Genomic DNA, 19,452 nt, shown 5'->3' on the forward strand with positions numbered 1-19,452 from the left:
ATAATCTTTGTTATTTTGGAATGGAAGCTGACCACTCACTCAGGCAGCTCACTGCCAGGACTGCTGCAACACAACAGTCAAAGAATACATTACAGTTCACATTGAGCTGGTGATTTGAGCAATAAATGGCTTAGAAGCCAGTTCCTTTCAGTGCTAGATCTACAGACTTGCTCCATATGCTTCTTTCTGTTTTCTGCTGTCGTTCTGACTTGATTTGCCCCAGAGACCAGTCAGGAACAAAGCTTTGGGTGCCATCAGTGGAAACTGGACTGCAGCCTGCAGTACTCTCTCTCTATGACTCTTCCAGAAAGTAATACCCAGACCTGTTTCTCATTGAGAAGTAGATCACTAAACCCATAGCTACAACCAGAAGGAGCAAAGGATATCAAAGATGAATGGAGATCACCTGGCACAGAAGGCAGATCCCTACATAGAAAGCCTTCAGGCTGACAAATCAGGTCAGATGTGACTTTACAGAGTGTGTGACGATGGCTAGCACAGCATCAGTGTCCAATCCACTGCAGTGCAGACAGTGGCCTTGCCACTGTTGGAAGGTCTGGAGCACACACAGCAGTCACTTTGCTGGAGATGTCTTATGTCTCAGGGAGAAGAGCTTTGGGTTTAGCAATATTTCTCCAAATGCTTTCAGAACACACAAAAAGCCTCAAATAAAGAGCCTGGAAGGTCTTTCCTGTGCATGATGACAGGGGCAGATTACAGAGCTCTGTATGCAGATTGACTATCACTGTCTTGGGTGATCCATTGGGAAAGAAGGCATGAACAGCTTAAATAACGTACCCAGAGCCATGAAGTGAGTCAGTGGAGGAGACTGGAGTAAAACACGAATACCCCAGGCTGCAGGGAGGATAGCTGCTGCTCGGGAACAGAGCATTTCCACAGCTTTGAGTAGCAACTGCATCAGACTCATTTCACTCATACAGCCTTAGAGACTATGGTGGAAAAAACAATACAGAAGCCTGCATGGAAAAGAACTGAAAAAACCCAGGAACTAACAACATAGTATCAAAGAAACTCCAAGTTCTGATACGACATCCACAGCAGAGTGCAAGACAGCAGGGACAAAGGGTATAAATGTGTAGGACATCAAATACATAGCAAAAATATTTAACATATTTGAGATAAAACTGCTTTCAAATCATTTCCCAAATGAAATAGGTAAGAATTCAGGGAGGGGGAGAGAGGGGAAGTGTCAGATCATCATTTTATTAATCACAGTTCATTCAGCATTCCTTGCCTTTGTAATGTGGGGGCTTCAAAACCCATCTGAGTGTAAATATTGACACTTAAGCAATGTGTAAACCCACTTACTACATTACAAATTCAAGAGACCAGAACACAAGATGATACTTTATTTTCCTGTCTGTCCCGGCAAAACAACTGTCTTTGGTTACCTTTCCAGTGCTGAAAGAGTTCAGTCTTTTTCCATTCTCATTAAGCAGGACAGGCTGCCATTTTTTCCTATAGTGAAATCCCAGGAAAGACCCTGTCTAGAAGTGTGATATTCAGCCTGGCTTTTAATGTACAGGCTCTGCAGCTCTCCAGGTGTGTTGCACCACCAAGCCAGTTGCCACTGCAGAGGGAGGGAGTCATTTGCTGCAGCAAATTAAGATTCTCATTTTCCTTCTATTACTGAATGAATGTCTCAGTATCACATCAATAAATCCATCACCAGTTCTCCAACTGCAAGATCACTGGTGATCTTTCGGTAATGATTAGAAGGGGCCACTTGTGCCCTGTACACTAATTACCATTTGCATTGTGCAGGAGGTTATTCTAGATCAGTCTGTATCTATAGGGAACATATGGGAGCACTATGGGCCTCGATTTCCCACCTTCTTGTAACATTTTCTTAGGGTGGGAGGCTGTGAGACCATGGGTGGTATAACCTAAAGCCACAACTGCACTTCACTGACCAGAGGATTCCTCTCCAGTATGAACAGAGTGCCCCTGCACACTAACACCAGCTTCTTGGCTTTAAAAAATGCCCAAGTCTCACATGCAAACACCAAAGACACACCATATGTGTTTTTCTCTTGAGCACAGTTAATATTCAGACACCAGGAAACAATCACTCACCATCTTGCTGGTTACCTGAATCAGCTGGGGACTTGCTGCGGCGCATGGGGGCCGGACTCTTGGCTGAGCTCTTCTGAGGGGTGGGAGAGGACTTACTGCCCGTGGCAGCCGCGGGGCTCCCCTTCATCACCCGGCACTCTGGGGAGACACACAGCAACCGTGGTCACGGCACCACCGTGGACACCAGCTGGGAAACACCCCTGGGCAGCTTAGCACTTTGCCTCCATCAGTGGGAAGGGGAAAGCTGCCATCTCCACATTTTCTCCAGAGCAGAGAGGAGACTTTTTAGAGGGAGGGCAAAGAACAGCTTTCTCCTGTTCCTCTAGAGATGATGCTGAGACAGTGTCTGTCAAGATCAGGCTGGCTCCCTAGCAGAGCCCTTCTCTACGTGGGACCTACCAAAGATTTTCTGCCCTTCTCCTTACCTCAGTTCTCACCAACTGGTGATAACCAACGATGCAAATGGTCAACACTGACCCAGTGAAAAATCAGGCCAAAAACTCAGTTAATTCGCTGTAACCCTTCCATGGAAGACTTAGCAGGAACAATGAGTTCAATTTATGCAGGTGCAGAAAGCCAGCAAACAGCTCACATCATGACATAAATATCTGTAAGTGGCAGATGGGACAGCTGCCCCAGGAGGCTTTCACCCAGCCTCAATCAACCTCTTATGTGGTCTCAACAAGCTGCAACGTTTCAGATGCAGAAAGCAAAAATGACAAAACAGTTTTGCAAAATACATCCTCTGTCCTGGCCACTCATCCCTTTCAGAAGGGTTTGGATAAACAAGTCTGGTAGATTTATGGACTTAAAGATGTGAGCAGATGAGAACCTCAACTGTGTTTTCTTAAAAAATAAATAGGCCAGGAAGAGTGGAAGATGTAAACATGATCTACAGTGTCCTACAGAAGGGAACTGAAATGCTAACAAACCTCTGTGTGTCCCAGGATTTCAGGCATCTTCAAAACCAGAGTTTGTTTACATTGAAAGCACTTTCCACCCCCCAAGTGATGAACTTAACCCAGTGAAGAAGGCAGCAATGAAAAGGAAATTTCCTTTGTGTCAAATGCCAACTGGTCTCACCTCATCTCCTACAACAGATTGTCCTCACCAAGTTGTGAAAAACAGGTCTTTTTTATAGACAGGACTTAGATATTCCACACACAGACAGTTCTTATGGAGAAGTTCAGCTCAGAGTGCCTGGGCTGGACTGAGGACTCCCTTGCCTGGATTCCCTGCTGTGAATCAACTAAGGCAGCACAGAGCAGGGAAAGTAGTGGTCAACTGAGAACAAGTTGTCTGACCTAAATGTATGTGTTATTTATTTATATATTAGTATATTTATGAAAATGTAATTGCTTTTAGTTTTTCCCCAGGTTTTCCTCATTCTCACACAGCCAAGAGTCAGTCTCTGCTTCTTCCAGATGTTTTGTGAGAGAGTTTGCTGTTGGGTCATGCAGCACATGAATATGAAGATGCCCTGTGCTCCAGGGATACTGCATGGAGATAATTAAACCTACAATGAGTTTATTCTCTCTCCTGCTAAATGGATTTTGGAAATCATAAATCAGGGATTAAATAGTTGTGTGTTTCTTTTTCAAAGGTACTTCTTACAGATGATGCCACAGAAAGGCTTGTAGAGCTCCAGCACCAATATATCCCCATTTTTTAGTACATGAAGAGCAGGAATGACTGCAGGGGGTGTGGTGTGGAAGGTGAACTATCCCTCCTCGATACTAAAGAATGCAGCATTTGATGAGACACTGTGAAACAGCCACTAAGAAGAGTGAGCATATAATAGCTCCTAGTGTTAAGCAGGCAAGCCAAAACATGGGGGAAAATCATCTCCAGTCACTGCACAAGTAATATTTTTCAAGGCTCTTACATACAGCTGTTTAAAAGAAAAGAGTGAAACATTTCAGTCTTAGAGCACAATTCCTTTACCCAGCCATCAGCATTACATGCTATGTGAGATACACTGGAGTACAGCCTCTTCAGAGCAGAGTGGGTCTCCTGGTGCTCCTGTGTGATATCTGTCAATCATGTATCACATGAGTGCTTCAGAAAGCAAGGGGGTCTCAAAGGGTGGCAGACATCTGTGTTTAGTCACCTGAACTGCTCTCTAAAAGGGAAAATACTTTTATGTTGTGACTTTTCAAGAATTTTTTAATCTAGTTGCTTCCCAGGGGAGTAATTCCTTGGCAAGAAACTCAGCTTTGCATTTTCCAGCACAGAAAAGCTGACCCTGGGGAATTTCTCCAGCTCAGCCATTGGCAAGTGTCAGTACACCAAAGGCAATCACTAAGCATGTGCACATGGTGAAACATGGTTCTAAAGGTGGAGAGCTGACTGTGCTGATGTTAGTGTTGCAGTTAGCTCTAAACATCACAGGGGGGCCTGACATTTCCATGGGCTGATGCTGGAACCAGCAGGTACAAATAAGACAGAGCAATGTCATCTGGAAAGTGCTCAGCAACTGGCATTATAGGGCAGAAGCTGTGGTGACCAGTCAGGAGGAAAAAAGATGACATAATCCTCTGTTTTGGTATTTCTCTTTTTGTTTCCTGATATCTTGCCAGACTGAACATAATAACCAGCAATTTCTTCCCTGTTGAGGTGAGGGAGCACTGGTAGGGGCTGCCCAGATGGGCTGTGGAGGCTCCTTCTCTGGAGACCTGCAACCCCAGCTGAATGAGTTCCTGTGTGCCCTGCTCTAGGTGGTGCTGCTCTGGCAGGGGGGTTGCACTGGATGAGCTTTCCAGGTCCCTTCCAGCCCTTGAGATTCTGTGATTCTGTGAATCCAAGTGTCTGTCATCCAAACAGGCAGGAAGAAGTAGCCCATGACAGAGAAGGTTTTAATAAGTGACATTTATCTGCAAGACCTCAGGACACTTCTCCTTGTGGGATCTGACTCATAACAAGGAAAGATGATGGATGTATAATGGGAAAACACAGAACCATGCTGGCTAATAGCTCCTTCATCTTCTTGTAAGGTGCAGGACACTCCTGCTCCCCTGAAAATACCACTGAGAGCTGCAGTTACTCAGTGCCTTCCCAACAGCAGGCTTGGCTTATTTTTGTTAGAGAAATCCAAGCTGGAAAAATCAAGTAGTAACCAGAGGTGTAGGCAGAGAGCTGGGCTTCCCATCAAGTTGTTCTGCTAGGATTACATCCAAACTGTTTTACAGTGTGGAACTCCCCATGGAGCTGACTCAACTGCTGAGTGTTAAAAAAAACCCATGAAGCTCAGATTACAAATCACTTCCCCAGCCTGACACTGGCTTTATTCTGTGCCTGCAAAGTTTCAGCTGAACCTCGGAAACTTTCTTTGAATTACCTAAGACCATTAAATGGGTTCATCTGGAGTACACAGGTCAGAAGTATTGGCATCAAATAAAATGAGGCTTGCACAGTAGTAATAAAAACCCAGTGTTTGAGGATTAGAGGCTGTGTAACTTCCTGGTATACAGCAAAAGTCCTCTTTGGTCTTCAGTGCCCAGCCAGTTTGCAGCATGGGGCTCCTGTTCCTTGTACAGGATACCTAGAGCTTTGGGAAATGAGCCTGAGTGTTTGGAGACCAGTTTTTCTTCTAATTTAAATGGTCAAATGCATATGAATTTACTGTGCTCACTGGCACCAGCAGGCAGCCTGTGCTGTTGGTGTACACAGTTGCCAGGTGGGGTTGGTGGGAACTCCTACAGGCAAGCTCTGCATATGCTGTGAAATCAAAGATTTCGTGGCTGAATTGATCACAGAGACATTATTACAGATTTGTGCTTGGAGTTGTAACAAGGGCAAGTAACAGTGCTGTCCCAGTCTGAAACTCCCCTGAAAAGAGTTATTGCCCTGCTTTTTGAATCACCAGAAGAAAGCAGTGGAGGGAGGGGTTTTTCTTTTAACGGTGCTTGTTCCCATTTTTTCATGTTCACAGGTGTACACAAAGACAAGAGTCCTTCTGCTGTTTAGTTCTCAAGAAAAATGTATCTATCTGACTTCAAATGCATAACATTGAAAGGATATACAGTACCAGCTTTTACAGTAAATGCCAAATGGTGTAAGAGTCCATCTATTCTGACTTGGGCTACCTCAGTCAGTATTTGCCTAATTATAATATCTGCTGACTGTACAAGTGCCACAAAAAGAGGTGAAATTCCATGTACTACATCTTCAAAACCAGAACAAAAACATGCAGCATTATTATGTGAGAGAAACAACTGAAAGGAAATGAAATAAAAACACAAAGTGGAGAGCAGTGTGTTTGATGTTACCGCTTTCATCCAGAGAAAAGTCATCCTGTGCATAGCGGAACTTTTCTGGACCACAGGCGATAAACACATCATCATCCCCAAAGAAATCGTGGAGACAGGTCACCTACAGAGAGAGCAAAGTCATTCATTTCATTTTTAATTGGCAACGTTCTGATGTGGCTTAGTTTTAATTGAAATAGGAGGCAGCTGCCTCTCCACTGCTCCCCCATCCCGTGCTCGTTTGGTTCTCGTTCCCACAAGCCTGGTGCACAACACACAACTTCCCTGGGTGAGTCAAGCATGGAAGTGTGATCTAAGAAAAAGAAAGGGATCTAAAAAATCCCAATTACCTTGCAAATTCTGTGAGGTATGGCATGTCCAGTCCATTCAGGAGCTGACAGAACACATGGGTCACCCTAATGAATGGCACCAGCATTCCTGAGCCACTTCAAAACTCAAAAGGAGGGTTGCCCCACACAGTGTGTCAGTGGGCAAGGCCCTGACACCACTGCCCGTGCTGATGGGCATCTTATTGTCAACAGGGGCTAAAAACTCAAAGAGCCACTGGGAAGGCAAAGACCTGCTGGGACAGCATGTGTGGGGGGGATAACCGTGTGACTCATCTTGAGCAGGCAGGCTTGAGAGTAGGCTTTAAAGACAAAAAGTGTATCTGCAACATTGAGGGAGACACCCTAAGTGTCATTGGATGCCCACAAGCATTACTCAAATCTATGGGTTTTCTCAAGATATTATGTCTCCTTCTCCCTGCTTTTGCCACCCAGTCAGTGGATGATAAAGCAGGATTCCTCCCTGGAGAGCTGCCCATCCCACAGCAGGCTGAGTGGTGGGGAAGGCACAAGCCAGGGGAGGGGTGCAGTGTGGCAGCCACACTGTGGGAGCTCTGCCCTAGGACAGTTCTGCAGGAACAGGGAAAGCAAGAACTTTCAGTCACCTAAACCCAAGACCTCTGCCTGGGGACATCACAAAAGCAGGAGGTAGAAAGTTGTTTGAGATAAACAGAATAGAGTGGAGAGAACTGCAGGGAAACATATGTAGATAGAGCTGAATTTCTGTATCTACTGATCTCTTTGAGCTGGACTGTGAAAAGTTAATTTCAAGCTCTAATAAATCAACTATAAGGGAAGCTTTTGGCTATCTTAATAAGTATTTCACACTGGTTAGTATAATGTATAATTAAGGCACTGCCTAAGAGTGCCAACTGTGGTTACAATGCCAAACATGAGAGAAAAGCTTGCTTCTCACAGCAGCATGACTTTCAAAATGGAGCAGGCTGAAATCTGCTATGGCTTTGATCAAAGGTAGAATGTTCTTTGTACACTTCAGTGAATTACAATTTCTGTTTGCCTAAAATTAGGTTAAAAATAGTTAATATGTTACCCATAGAGAATTCTCCCACTGAAAAGATGACATTTCAAACCAGCACTTGGGATTACAGTCTTCTCCCTGAGGATTCCAAACTGATTCATTTGCAAATAATTGAGTTTGGCTTAATACACAAGTTTCCATTTGAATGCCAAGTACTATACTTATGCCTTGGAAAAGACTCCTGGGTTAGCCTCCCTTCAGTACAGAACCCACTACATTGCAAAGCAGGATCACAACATAAGGGTTCAACAATTTCCCAGTCTTTTAGATGAAATCAGAAAGGTCCTTTTATTGCCTCCAGGTCATAGTGCAAGTGTGTTTTTATCTTTGAACTCCCCACAACCACCACAGGCAAAAAGAAAGTCCAAGCAACCAAGAAAGCTTTCAGATTAAGGATCCAAACATGATGGAAAACTAGCAGCATGCACAAGGATAGAAACCTGATTACATGTCAAGCAGAACTACTTGCAATTCACTTTGCTGCATTCTAGTCCCTTCAGGTTATTATGTGTATTTTATGATTATGAACAGCTGGCTGGATGAGTATTGGAGGTTGGTAAAGAAATTGCATCACCTACTTGTTGAGCACTTAGTGTTCAGGAAACAATAACTTCTGTATTTGCATTATTTATTTCCTGCTGAGGTTTCCACTATTAAGAACTCACCACAATGTGTTAGCAAAGGCAGATAAAAGCCAACCCCACTCAGATTAACCAGTGCAAAACATTGCAAGATTCAGGCAATAACTGGTGTCACAGATGCACTTTTAGCTATGTTGCTTACATTCACCACATGGGTGGTATTTTCAATGTACCTTTTGTTTATTAAATTTAAATCCTTGCCCACTACAGCACGTCCCTGAAACATGCCCCAGATGTATTGCTGTCTACATAGAGTCACAGGAGTAAACTTTCTTTGTGAAAACATGTGACTTAAGGCTGGCTCTTACAGCAGCAGAGCCAACTTGCCTAAGTGGTGTATAGAAAAACACCAGGAGGAAGTCCTAGATGTGTTCATCCCTGAAGGACATGAAGCTAAAGAGGACACAAGGTGGGAAGCAGGACCAGGGGCTGCTCTGCTGGGATAGCTGGGTTGAGACCTTATCAGTCAGTATGGAACGTTTCAGCGTTGCTCCTGACAAGCAAGGCTAAACCTCTACCCTTCATTATTGTTTAAGGGAGATTTAGGGACTCCAGAATAACCTTATAAGTCTTCTTATCTCCATTCTTCAAAAGTTTCTTTTTTCTTGTCTTTTCTCAGTAAAAAAGAAACAAACCAAAACAATGTGTGAGTCTCCCCCAGGCAGTTTGAGCTGCTAGGAAGTGTATGTTCTGTTCAGCTTACTCTAATCTGCTGCTGGAATTCTATCCAGTATTCTATTCTATTCTATTCTATTCAGACTAGTCTGAAACACCATAAAAACCCTGAGACAACAGTCACATCAACAAAAATTCACCCCAGCTGATTATCTGAGAATCATTGCTTTTAGATGCTGCATTTTGCTCTTAGCTAGACATTTATTAAAGCACAAGACAAACCCCAATAGCAGCCTGATAGTATAAAGATCTGTGCTGCTACCCAGACTTGGTTGGTACCCTTTGCAATGACACTGGAAACCATCAGATTAGTAAGATTGTGTCATTTTCCATTTTGAAGTCTACAAGGGGTTTTAATCTGTAACAAAACTGAACAGGAGGATGGAGCCAGGCTGTTCTCAGTGATAGCCAACAACAGGAAAAGTGGCAACAGGGACAAGCTGGAACAGAAGAGGTTCCAAAGAAACACAAGGACGAATTTCTTCCCTGTTGAGGTGAGGGAGCACTGGCAGGGGCTGCCCAGATGGGCTGTGGAGGCTCCTTCTCTGGGGACATTCCAACCCACTTCAATGAGTTCCTGTGTGCCCTGCTCTAGGTGGTGCTGCTCTGGCAGGGGGGTTGCACTGGATGGGCTTTGGAGGTCTCTTCAGCCCTTGAGATTCTGTGACTCTGTAACCTGTGTATATAATTGCAGTAGACAGGATAAATAGCATTGATTTCCAAGATACGTCTGCATGCCTTTGTTTAAACGAGGATAATATTTAATTTGAAATTCAAGACTAAAAAGACAATATTGACTTACAAAGGATCATACTGCATGAGATGTTTTCTCACCAGTTCCTGTAGCTTAAGCTATTCCAATGAAAGAAGTGAAATCTTCACAATTCAATGAGGCACAACTGTCTTTCTTACAAAGTAATGCTTTCCAAGAGATTTGATGGAAACCTTTGTCTTTGTGTCAAGGTTTGATTGTTTTTAAAACTTTATAATAAGTATTCTGGACAAAATACAAGTTGGTAGAGAGGAACAGAGGTTTTAGGGAGTACAAAAGTGTGATTCTTCAGGTTTTCATTTACCATCATTTCTCATCAAATGAAATCATTCTCTGCTTATATTAGAGAAACCTTCCCCGAGAGGATGATAGTGCCAGGATTTCCAAGAGGGGGTTTCTGCAGTGAGCAGTCCATTAGTGTCTGCTGCAGCAATTTTAATTGCAGAAAGGAAAGATATGGCCTTCTGAGAGATGCTGAGCCTCTGTGTTCATTTTAATACAGTAGTTGTAAACTAAGCCTTTTTCAGGATTTTGACAAAATGGAGCTTGCCTTGAGCATGTCTCTGGGTGTGAGCTCACAGTTTGCTGAAACATCTGTGATGCTACAGACGTTCTGAGTTCACCTGGAAAAAGGAGCAGTAAATAGGCAGGACACAGACCTGCACAGCTGTGAGTACCTGGCTCTTTCTACCATCCTCCAGGAGGCAGCAGCAGCATTTAAAAACTCTAATTCCTTATTAAATGAAATTATTAAAAGGAATTAGCAATCAAAAGGCCAAAGACTTAAGCCTTAATCTGAATCACTTACTAGTGCACCCTCACAGCAGTAACACAGGCTCCAGCCACATTTTGTTTGCCTTCACTACTGGATTGAACTCTGTGGCTGCCGCTTTAGCAGGAGAGTTCCAGTAGCCTGCATTGGCCATCACTGTTTGCCAAGATGACAGAGCACTTCTTTGAAGGGGAATACATCACCAGGAGCAGTAACTGAAGTGTCTTTTTGATCTTTCTGAGAAATGTCTGTATCAGAGGTTCCTATTTTTAGCTGATGCAGCCAGGTGAGGCTAAGTGATAAATGATCACACACTGTAGCTAGTGATTATTCAGAACAGTGATTTATGTAGACAGTCCTGTTTCCAGATTTTCCCTCTCTTCCTTATGTCATAGAATGAGGAAAGACCACTTCAGAAATGGCCTGCAGAGTGTGGCAAAGGAGAATAATATCACCATAGGTTTGCCCTGGGAGCTGAACATCTCCCATCTCAGAGACTGTCACCTTTAACCAACTGCCTGACTCTTGTGCATGTCACAGGATAAGTGAGGGACAGTTCAAGGCTTCTTCCTCTGCTCTTCTCCCTTAGTCATACTGGCTTTGTCAACTGTTCTCTCTGTAATATCCTTCCTCTTTAAAAATTTAGACAACAGAACAGAAAGTGATACCAGTAAAGAGGGAGCTTCAAACTGTTCCCTAAGCTTCTGCAGGTCTAATGGTTACAGTCAAAGAAAAGAGACGTCCGTTTGCTTTCTTTAAACCATCGCACTTCTTCCAGAGCTCAGCAGAGGGGAAAAGCTGTCATCAGAAATAGGTCCTTTTAAAGTCAAAAAGACCATAGAAGACAATTTTCACACCATCCACACACAAGGACTATCAAGAGCAGAACTGAATTAAGACATAGTCTTATTTCTAAGTTGCTTTAATAGATGCTGTAAGATTGAACACATCCGACCATCTGTTAGCTGGAGACAATGAATGTATTTTAGATGCTTGCTCGTGTCCTTTCTCTTTCAGCACTAAATGCTTGATGGAGCTAAGGAAGTCAGACTAACAGCTAGACAGGCACTGAGAGTTAACTGACAAAGTAACTAAAATCTGTTTAAGTTCTGTTTTAACTCAAACCAGAAACCTGATGGACTTCTTTATACTCCAACACCTGTACCTCCTGTCAAACTGGCAGTGGGATGTTTATTTCAGGTCTGAGAAGCCAAAGTCCTAAACCACAAAGGCAGCTATGCTTTATAATTAATCAGTTGGATATTTGCAATCAATATAACACAGGACAGAAAACAGAAATATGCAGACTTGTCTACTGGAAGACTCAGCAAGGTCAGGTGCCACAGTGAATATCAGGAATTAATGACCACACGGAGTAGGCTTTAAATGAACTGTTTTCTCTTCTCTGAGAAGCTTTTCATCACATGCCCAGAAAGAAAAACATTTCAGAAGGCTTAAGAGGTTAAGCAGGTATGATGGAAAATAAATACATTGATATTGGAATGCACAGCACTTAACAGTCAGAGCATTTTAACAGTCTGAAGACTGCAAGCCCAAAGCAGACACTGAATTGATTTCTTTTATTAGATTCTGGTTTCCTGCTTTTTGAAAGAAGAGATGTTTGGATTCAATTATTTCTTTAAAGTATGCATGCACCCACTCAATAGATTCCACATTTGCATTCACAGAAAGAGAATTACTTACCAGCTTTTATGAAAAAATACTGCTCAAAATGGATAAGCAATAGAAAGATAAGGAGAAAAAGCACATGAAAGAATGGATGAGGAGCACTCCTGCATGCCCAGCCCATGCCATGGAAGTATGTGCAATTACACTTTGGGGAACCCTTCTCTGAGCTATATACAGTAAGAGGAGGGAACTCTGCCATCTGCTCTCCTATGCCACCAAAGATCCATGTGGAATAGTGGCAAGTCCATGTCAATGCTGTCCCCTCGCTGCTGTGTCTGCAGCAAGCCATCATGAAAGGTAGGAAAAACCACCTCCACCATCTGGGTTTCAGGGCCCAGCATTTGGACTTTGAACAGAACCATGCAGGGAGATTTCCATTCTTTAAAACATCTCAACTTTTTCTTGAATTCGTGGAGAGCCAAAGCTTACATTTAAGCCTCCAGCTTGACTGAAACAATTCCACTCCACTTCTTCTGCAGAGTTTCTTTTTCCCTTTCCTTGTCTTCAGATGAGGTAATTCTGGGCAAGTCAGCATGGTCAAGTGTTTTCCTGGGTGCAAGAGGGAATTTTTACACCTTTTCATCAATCTAAAATTCAGATCCTCCTAATTAGGCTGCAACTACAGTAGGTTGATTATTGATTGAAGTAGGTGTTTGTGTTCACTTGGACTCTTTTGTTAGAATGCAATTAATCAGAGCAGAGACACCAGCTTCTGACTAATATCTATTACTTCTGTAATAAGCATTTGAGATGCTTATTTAAGTGAAGTAAGAAATATTCATGCATGTATGTGCACAGTAGCTTGTAAGATTTCATGCATGAAGAAATGCTGCTCTCTAAGGGGCTGCAGCACAAGGTGCCTGTTCATTGAAGTATTGGAAATGGGTAAGTTTGAAATAGAACAGAATAAAAAGCAAGGGGGAAGAAGGTCAATAGCCGAGCTACCCAGTAGGAATGTTAAAGCTGAATTTAATATATCTGGTGAATTAGTGGTTCTTCCAAACTGTGTGAAATCCAATTAACCTCTGGAATAAAGGTTAGTTTGTTATCCCCATTCCCTATACATATGGAGGAGACTATGAAACAGATATTCAGGCTGTTGATTCTTTTTACCCAGAAGAAAGGCTTGCTCTTGCATTCATGAGGGCATTAGGCTGAGGATAAATGTGCTGTTCATTTTGGGGACATAAGGAGCACAGCCCTCAACACCAAAAAACCACAAAACCAGAAATTCTAGGTGAGAGACTAAGATTATGGATGGAAAGGTTTCCAGCAGGAATTGCCTCAAAACAGGTGGCACTTAAGAATTCAGAGAACTGTCAAAGCACTTCTTCCTAATTGTTCCACTCATTACTCTTGAGAGGAAACAGTAGTTCTGGACTACAAAGGAGCATCAAAGACTTTGGAATTAGCATGACTAAACAGCCAAGGTCAAGCAACACCACTTCAAATGGGAGTCTTGACAGCAGGGGCACAGGGAGCCTATCAGCCTACTGCTGGTCAGGCTGAGGAACCATGGGTTGGAATTTCCATTTTACATCCAGTTAATTACTTCATGGTCAGCAAGAACTTAATTCCCAACCCAAATGTTTCAAAGGCCATTGGCCATTACCAAAGAGAGCTTCCTTTGTACTTTTACCCACCTGGGTACAGTTAAAGACTTCAGCCCAGTTACAGCAGTAGCCAAAGATGAACCTTCACAGGGGGACAAAACTGATATATTAATCTATTTTCCAGGGATAAGCCCACTGTCTTGTAACCCAGCTATTCTGCCCAGCACAGAGCCATGGAGCAGAGGGCAGCATGCCTGCACAGTGCTTACAAGCAGAATAAAGTCCTGGCAAAATGAAGATGGTTACACAGTTGTATGAAACTGCAAGAGGCTCCCACAGCCTCTTTGTGATGTGGTGTAAAGAGACATAAGAGAGGAAATTCTGTCTTTGGTGAATGACAAAGGAAATGATATGAAATATGAAGAGAGCTGATTTCCATGTAACAAGTGGATGTGTTTTTACTCACTGATGCAGCCTCTCCTTAAGAAATGTAGTTACTCAACATTGTCCTGAGTCCTGCTGACATGAGTAACTTCCAAAACAAGTGTGAGGGAAAATCAGTGTCAGACTTGCTGTTATTATTAGTGCAGCAGGAGAGCTTGAGGACACTTCAGTTTAAGTCAGATGTCATGCTGGCTTTGAGGGCAATGAGATTTGAACTGTCTGTGTCTCCCCTAGCACAGCAGCACACTAATGCACTTCACTGTGGATAACCTTGTCTTCCTTGGTGTTTGTGGTAGACAACATATGTTAATTAGGGTAATGGCACTGTACTATCACAATTTTTCCTGAGGAAGATGCACTCTAACTCAGTTGTAATTAAAAACTTTTTCTGCCCAGACAAGACTATTCTGTCAATTCAGCTTATTCACATATTTATAGCTCAGCCTGCACTGGTTTTATTCAGGGTCCAGGTCTCCAGCTACATTGACTTCCAAACATCTGTGCTATTTTTATCTATCTAAAGATACTTCTATTAATTAATTCTTGGATATGTCACTGGGCTCACAGTTTTTACAGGTCCTCCTCTGTTTTGTTCAACACCTAATAAACCTGAAATACTTTCTCATCCAAGGAGATGTTGAAAAGCTAACATTTTAACTTTATGCTACAAACTTGAATGGAAAAGAGACACAAGTATGAAGTATTCAGTCTTCAAGTTGCCCTTCCTAATATGCATCTCCAAACTGTCAATGAACAAACTGTCCTGTCCTCCAAGAGTGTAACTTTGTTTGCAGCCTATGGATCCAAGTCAACCTAATTGTTGAAGAAGATGAGAAAACGCAACTGGTTCTGTATGTAAAAACACTGGCTTTGCATTTCACCTCACTCATAGGATCAAAGCTGTTGCTCAATTGCTAAAATATTCTGTTAAGACTCCTAAAGGCATTTTGGCTATTTAAATCTCCATGTCTGCAAAGACCTTTATGACACTGTTAATTCTGGAGATTAATGGGAATTAGAAATTGTGTCCTTTAAAAATTAAATTGGAACATGCCACATTAGACCTAAGGGAAAGTAACAATTGCCATCAAGCTTAGGTATTACATTAGATATGAGGGAAAAAGTTCTTTCCTGTGAGAGTGCTGAGGCCCTGGCACAGGTTGCCCAGAGAGGTTCTGGCTGCCCCATCCCTGGAAGTGCTCATGGCCAGGTAGCCTGAGGCTTTGAGCAAGCGGAAGGTGTCACTGCCCATTGCAGGGGCTTGGAACGAGATGATCTTCAAGGTCTCTTCCAACCCAAACCACTCCATGATCCTGTGATTCTATAAATATGTTCTTTCAGGGACTGAAAATTTCATCCTTAATTATAACTCTGAACATGTTCTTTGTGCTGTGAGAGATTTGCAGAACTTGCAGCAAACGCATACGCTCTCCCCATCGGAACAGTTTTGTTTTCACCTTCATTTCTGTTAATCTTGGAATAAAGCTATTATTTTTTTTCTAATTAACAGGTCTTTTCAATTCAACTGACAGCTAACAGAGTAATGGAAAATTCAGCATTGTGTCCTGAGCTAAACCATAGCAGGGTACAAATTAACAATGGGAAGCAGGCTGTGAGATAAAAATACTTAGTGCAGAAGATGCAGGGAGGCTGCTGAGATGAATGTCCCAAAGCCTCTCACATAAAAATGCCTTTTTTTCCCTCTGTTCATTTCTTTTTATTTGAAATATCTTGTGTCCCTTCCATGTGTACAGCACCAATGGCAAGTTCTAGCTTAGTATGCAGTAATGTCAATGGAATAATTGATGCAGGAATAGTGAAGTAGATGATGTGTAAAATGGCAGGCAGCATAATTGTCTGGAGTGAGTTCAAGCATTTCTGCAGTGAAAAATAGTCCTGTTTTATAATCCCATCACGTCTCCTTGCTGCTGGGTAGCAAGCAAATTTCATTTGGAGATGATCCCAAGATGCAGTTGATTTACTAGGGAATTCTGAAAGGCAGAAGGTTAAAACCTTCTCGCCCCAACTAAATAGCACCTGCGAGAGGTATTAAAGGGTCCACACTAATTTGGGTATGATCATTCAAATGACATCATTACAAGGAATGTACGATGCACCAGGGTGAATCTTTGCCATTGAGCAGTGGCAGAAGAGTACCTGATTCATAAAAACCCCAAACCCAGAGATTCCTTTTTAATATTTTCCTGTCTTTTTTGAAACATAAATTCTTATGTAATGGAAGAGGGGGAACAGAAAGCAGAGGTTTAAAGATTATGTTGCATTAATTTCTGGGTCTGTGAAACGGGCAAGAACCATTCTATCTGCATGGCATTTCTCATCAAATGAATTGTAGACTACTGAAGCAAGTAGAAAATAATTGCTACAAGATCCTCCCAAGAGACAGATGGTAAGAGAAACAGTAGATGGACAGAGACTTACTAGCAGAACTCTGTTTCTTTCTTAATCTGTAAGAAACAACAAATTCCACATCTAGGGGTGCAGAAGTGACTCTGTGAGCTCCCAGATCAGCCAGCTGCAGACAGTTGTACGCATTTATGTTCTCTTTGTTCACTCTCTCCAGGATAATTGGGCACTGTTTTTGTTATTGAACCACAGAAATAACACATCTGGGTTTTTTCTCCTTTCTCCATGGCTGCATGGCTTCATCTCTTCCCCAGCCCTCACCCCTCTAGACTGACTGTATCATGTCCAGGAGAAATGGATCCTTTCTGCTGATGTGAAGAACAGGAGCATGGCATCTGTCCACACTGTGCTTCTCTCTGCATTGCTGACACTGACAGGAATTGGATGGAGCTGTTAATTCTCAGCTGCACTCTGGTGTGAGATAGTAATGAGCACAGATAACACCTTGCAGTAGTCGTCACCTCTCCAGAGGCTGTTATTGTAGATTCTTTCCTCCCCTGACCCTTCCTGCTGATCCTCACCTCTGCAGAAAATAAAGTGGTTTTTGTTCCTTGCAAATTTTGAGTTGTATTCTGATTTCACTTATGCACAACCAGCCCAGGTCAAAGCACCAATTCTGAGTCCTCCTGATGCAGTGATCAGCTATTGCAACTACAGTTAAAACAAAAGGATGCTAAAAATAACCCTTAGGTTCAGCAAAGCTGATACCTTAACAGCAGTGAAAAGATGCAGGTGTTTTGTTTGGTTGGTTTGTTGTTGTAGGCTGGTTTTGTCTTTAGTTTTGTTATGGATGCCAAGAAAGAAAGAAGGCCCATGGTGGAAACCCGCTCTTACAGAAACTCGGATGCAGACACTGCAGAAACACTGAAGGTACAGGTACAAAAAGAAATGTAAACTAAAGGGCCAAATCTGTATGGGCTAACAAGCCACTTGGTACAAATCTACTGGAGTCAAAAGAATTATACAAAGCATCAATCTGATTTTAGTCCCTGACTATACTGACAACACTCCTAAAACTTGGTCATTTTCTTTTTTCCCCTCAAATGTTTTATAGCTTCCCTTTGCTCCCTTCCTCTTTCATCTCAGATAATTTCTGACAGGTAATCCAGCAGTATCAGCCTCTCCTGAGGAGATCTCTATACCCACAGTGGTATGCTTTCAATTTGCTCCAGTACTCTAACAAACATCCAGTGCAGACAGTGGGGGCTGAGCTTTTTAAAGAAACACTGAATGTCTGCAATTCCAGGCGGGTTCCACAGGAACCACAGAAACACAGCATCTCTGAAGCATGGGCTAGCAGGAGTAAGTGGAGAGAGGTAATTTTAACAAGACCAGTGCTATATTTTCCTTGGTGTCTCTGAAGAAATACTGTTCAGTCCAGGATATATATTCCTATAGAGAATGTGGTGCTGGAGTTCACTAAAATGTCACTGTACTAAACCAACTGCCCTTTTGCATTCCCTTATTTTTTCCTCTGTACCAAGAGGCAGTAGAGAATCTGTGACCAAATAAGGCAACACATGAACATCCTTTTTTAAGAACAATTTCCAAAATCATACCCTGACAATTAACATGCTGGTGCAGTCAATTCTTGGAACACCAAATCTACCATGATACTTGCACAACAGAATGGTTTAACTAGTGTTTTGCTTTTGCTGTGCTGTCTTGAGCTCAAATGTTAAAACTTGACACTGTTTTTCCTTTGTAGCCCAGGCTAAATATTTTGTTTCTTTCCTGAAAACAATACATAATCCACACCATTGTATCATTTTTGTTCCAAGGCAGCTATCTTGGATAAAAGAAAAAAGCTAGCTCTGGCTGCCTAGAAGAAAATCAGCCTTAGATAATGAATGGTGGATTTTTTCTCTGCAACTGCTTTTCACCTTTTTTTGTAATATCTAGGCAAGTATTAAATTCTCTTATCCAAGCTGACTTAAACGTAGAAAGCCTTGGCCCTTTCTTTAGCAGGTAGCATCAAACCAACACACCAGAAAAAGCATCCTATTTAATTTGGGTATGTGTTCATTTTATTGTCATCTCCCACTCATGGTTATAGCCACTAATAAGATGACTAGTGCTCTCTTGTTTGTGTATACAGAGCAGTTGTCCATTTGGGGGTTAATGAATGATAGCAAGTGGAAGCATGAAAATAAAATTAGCAATGCCCAGAGCAACCCACTTTATCAAACTCACCAGTTTATAGGATTAGCAATGGATTCAGTGCAAATCTTTGCTGTGGGTATTATGAGCAAGATTTATGCCAATTAGCAGTAACAGTGCAGATTATTTAGGAAAAGCATTGACAACAGTTAAAGGCTCCTTCTACTTTTAAACTGTGTTGTTAGGACATCCATTTTAAGCATTTGTGTCCACTTAAAAGACGAATTTAACTCATCTCTAAAGTGCTATTTGATTTCTTACGTGCATTCATGACATTGTTTCCTGAGGCAGTGAAAAAGATCAAATAATTCCTTTTCTAAGCTAAGTCTTGCTGTAACTTCTTGTCCTCTTTGGATTCAGGTCAGGTTGCTCTCAGCAGAATCCAACATGTATTACATTCTTCAGTCCCCTATAGCAAATGTGATTCTGACCACACAGAGCTCAGCTGGAACATTCCCAATTGACTTCAACATATGTTGGATCAGGCCCTAAATCCCCATAGCAATCAAGAGTCCCAAAGGGAAGAATTAGAGTAAACTATTGGTAGATGCCACTTGACCAGTGGAAAACTTTGGCGTGTCTCCATCAGAGA

General features: G+C 42.3%; 1 protein-coding gene across 2 annotated transcripts in view; it reads right to left on the reverse strand.

The window, feature by feature from the left end:
- DCX (doublecortin) overlaps positions 1-19,452 on the reverse strand; it is a 57,066-nt gene that overhangs the window by 6,147 nt on the left and 31,467 nt on the right. The window contains exons 3-4 of one of the 2 annotated variants that reach the window (XM_062006710.1): positions 6,366-6,468; positions 2,113-2,235 (exon numbers count right to left, since the gene is read on the reverse strand). In XM_062006710.1, coding sequence (XP_061862694.1) covers positions 2,113-2,235; positions 6,366-6,468 — 226 coding nt within the window. Of the gene's footprint in view, positions 1-2,097; positions 2,236-6,365; positions 6,469-19,452 lie in introns of both variants that reach the window. The other variant, XM_010203690.2, reaches the window with a different exon arrangement.

This window comes from Colius striatus, chromosome 13 (genome assembly GCF_028858725.1).
Source record: "Colius striatus isolate bColStr4 chromosome 13, bColStr4.1.hap1, whole genome shotgun sequence".
Classification (NCBI taxonomy): Eukaryota; Metazoa; Chordata; class Aves; order Coliiformes; family Coliidae; genus Colius; species Colius striatus.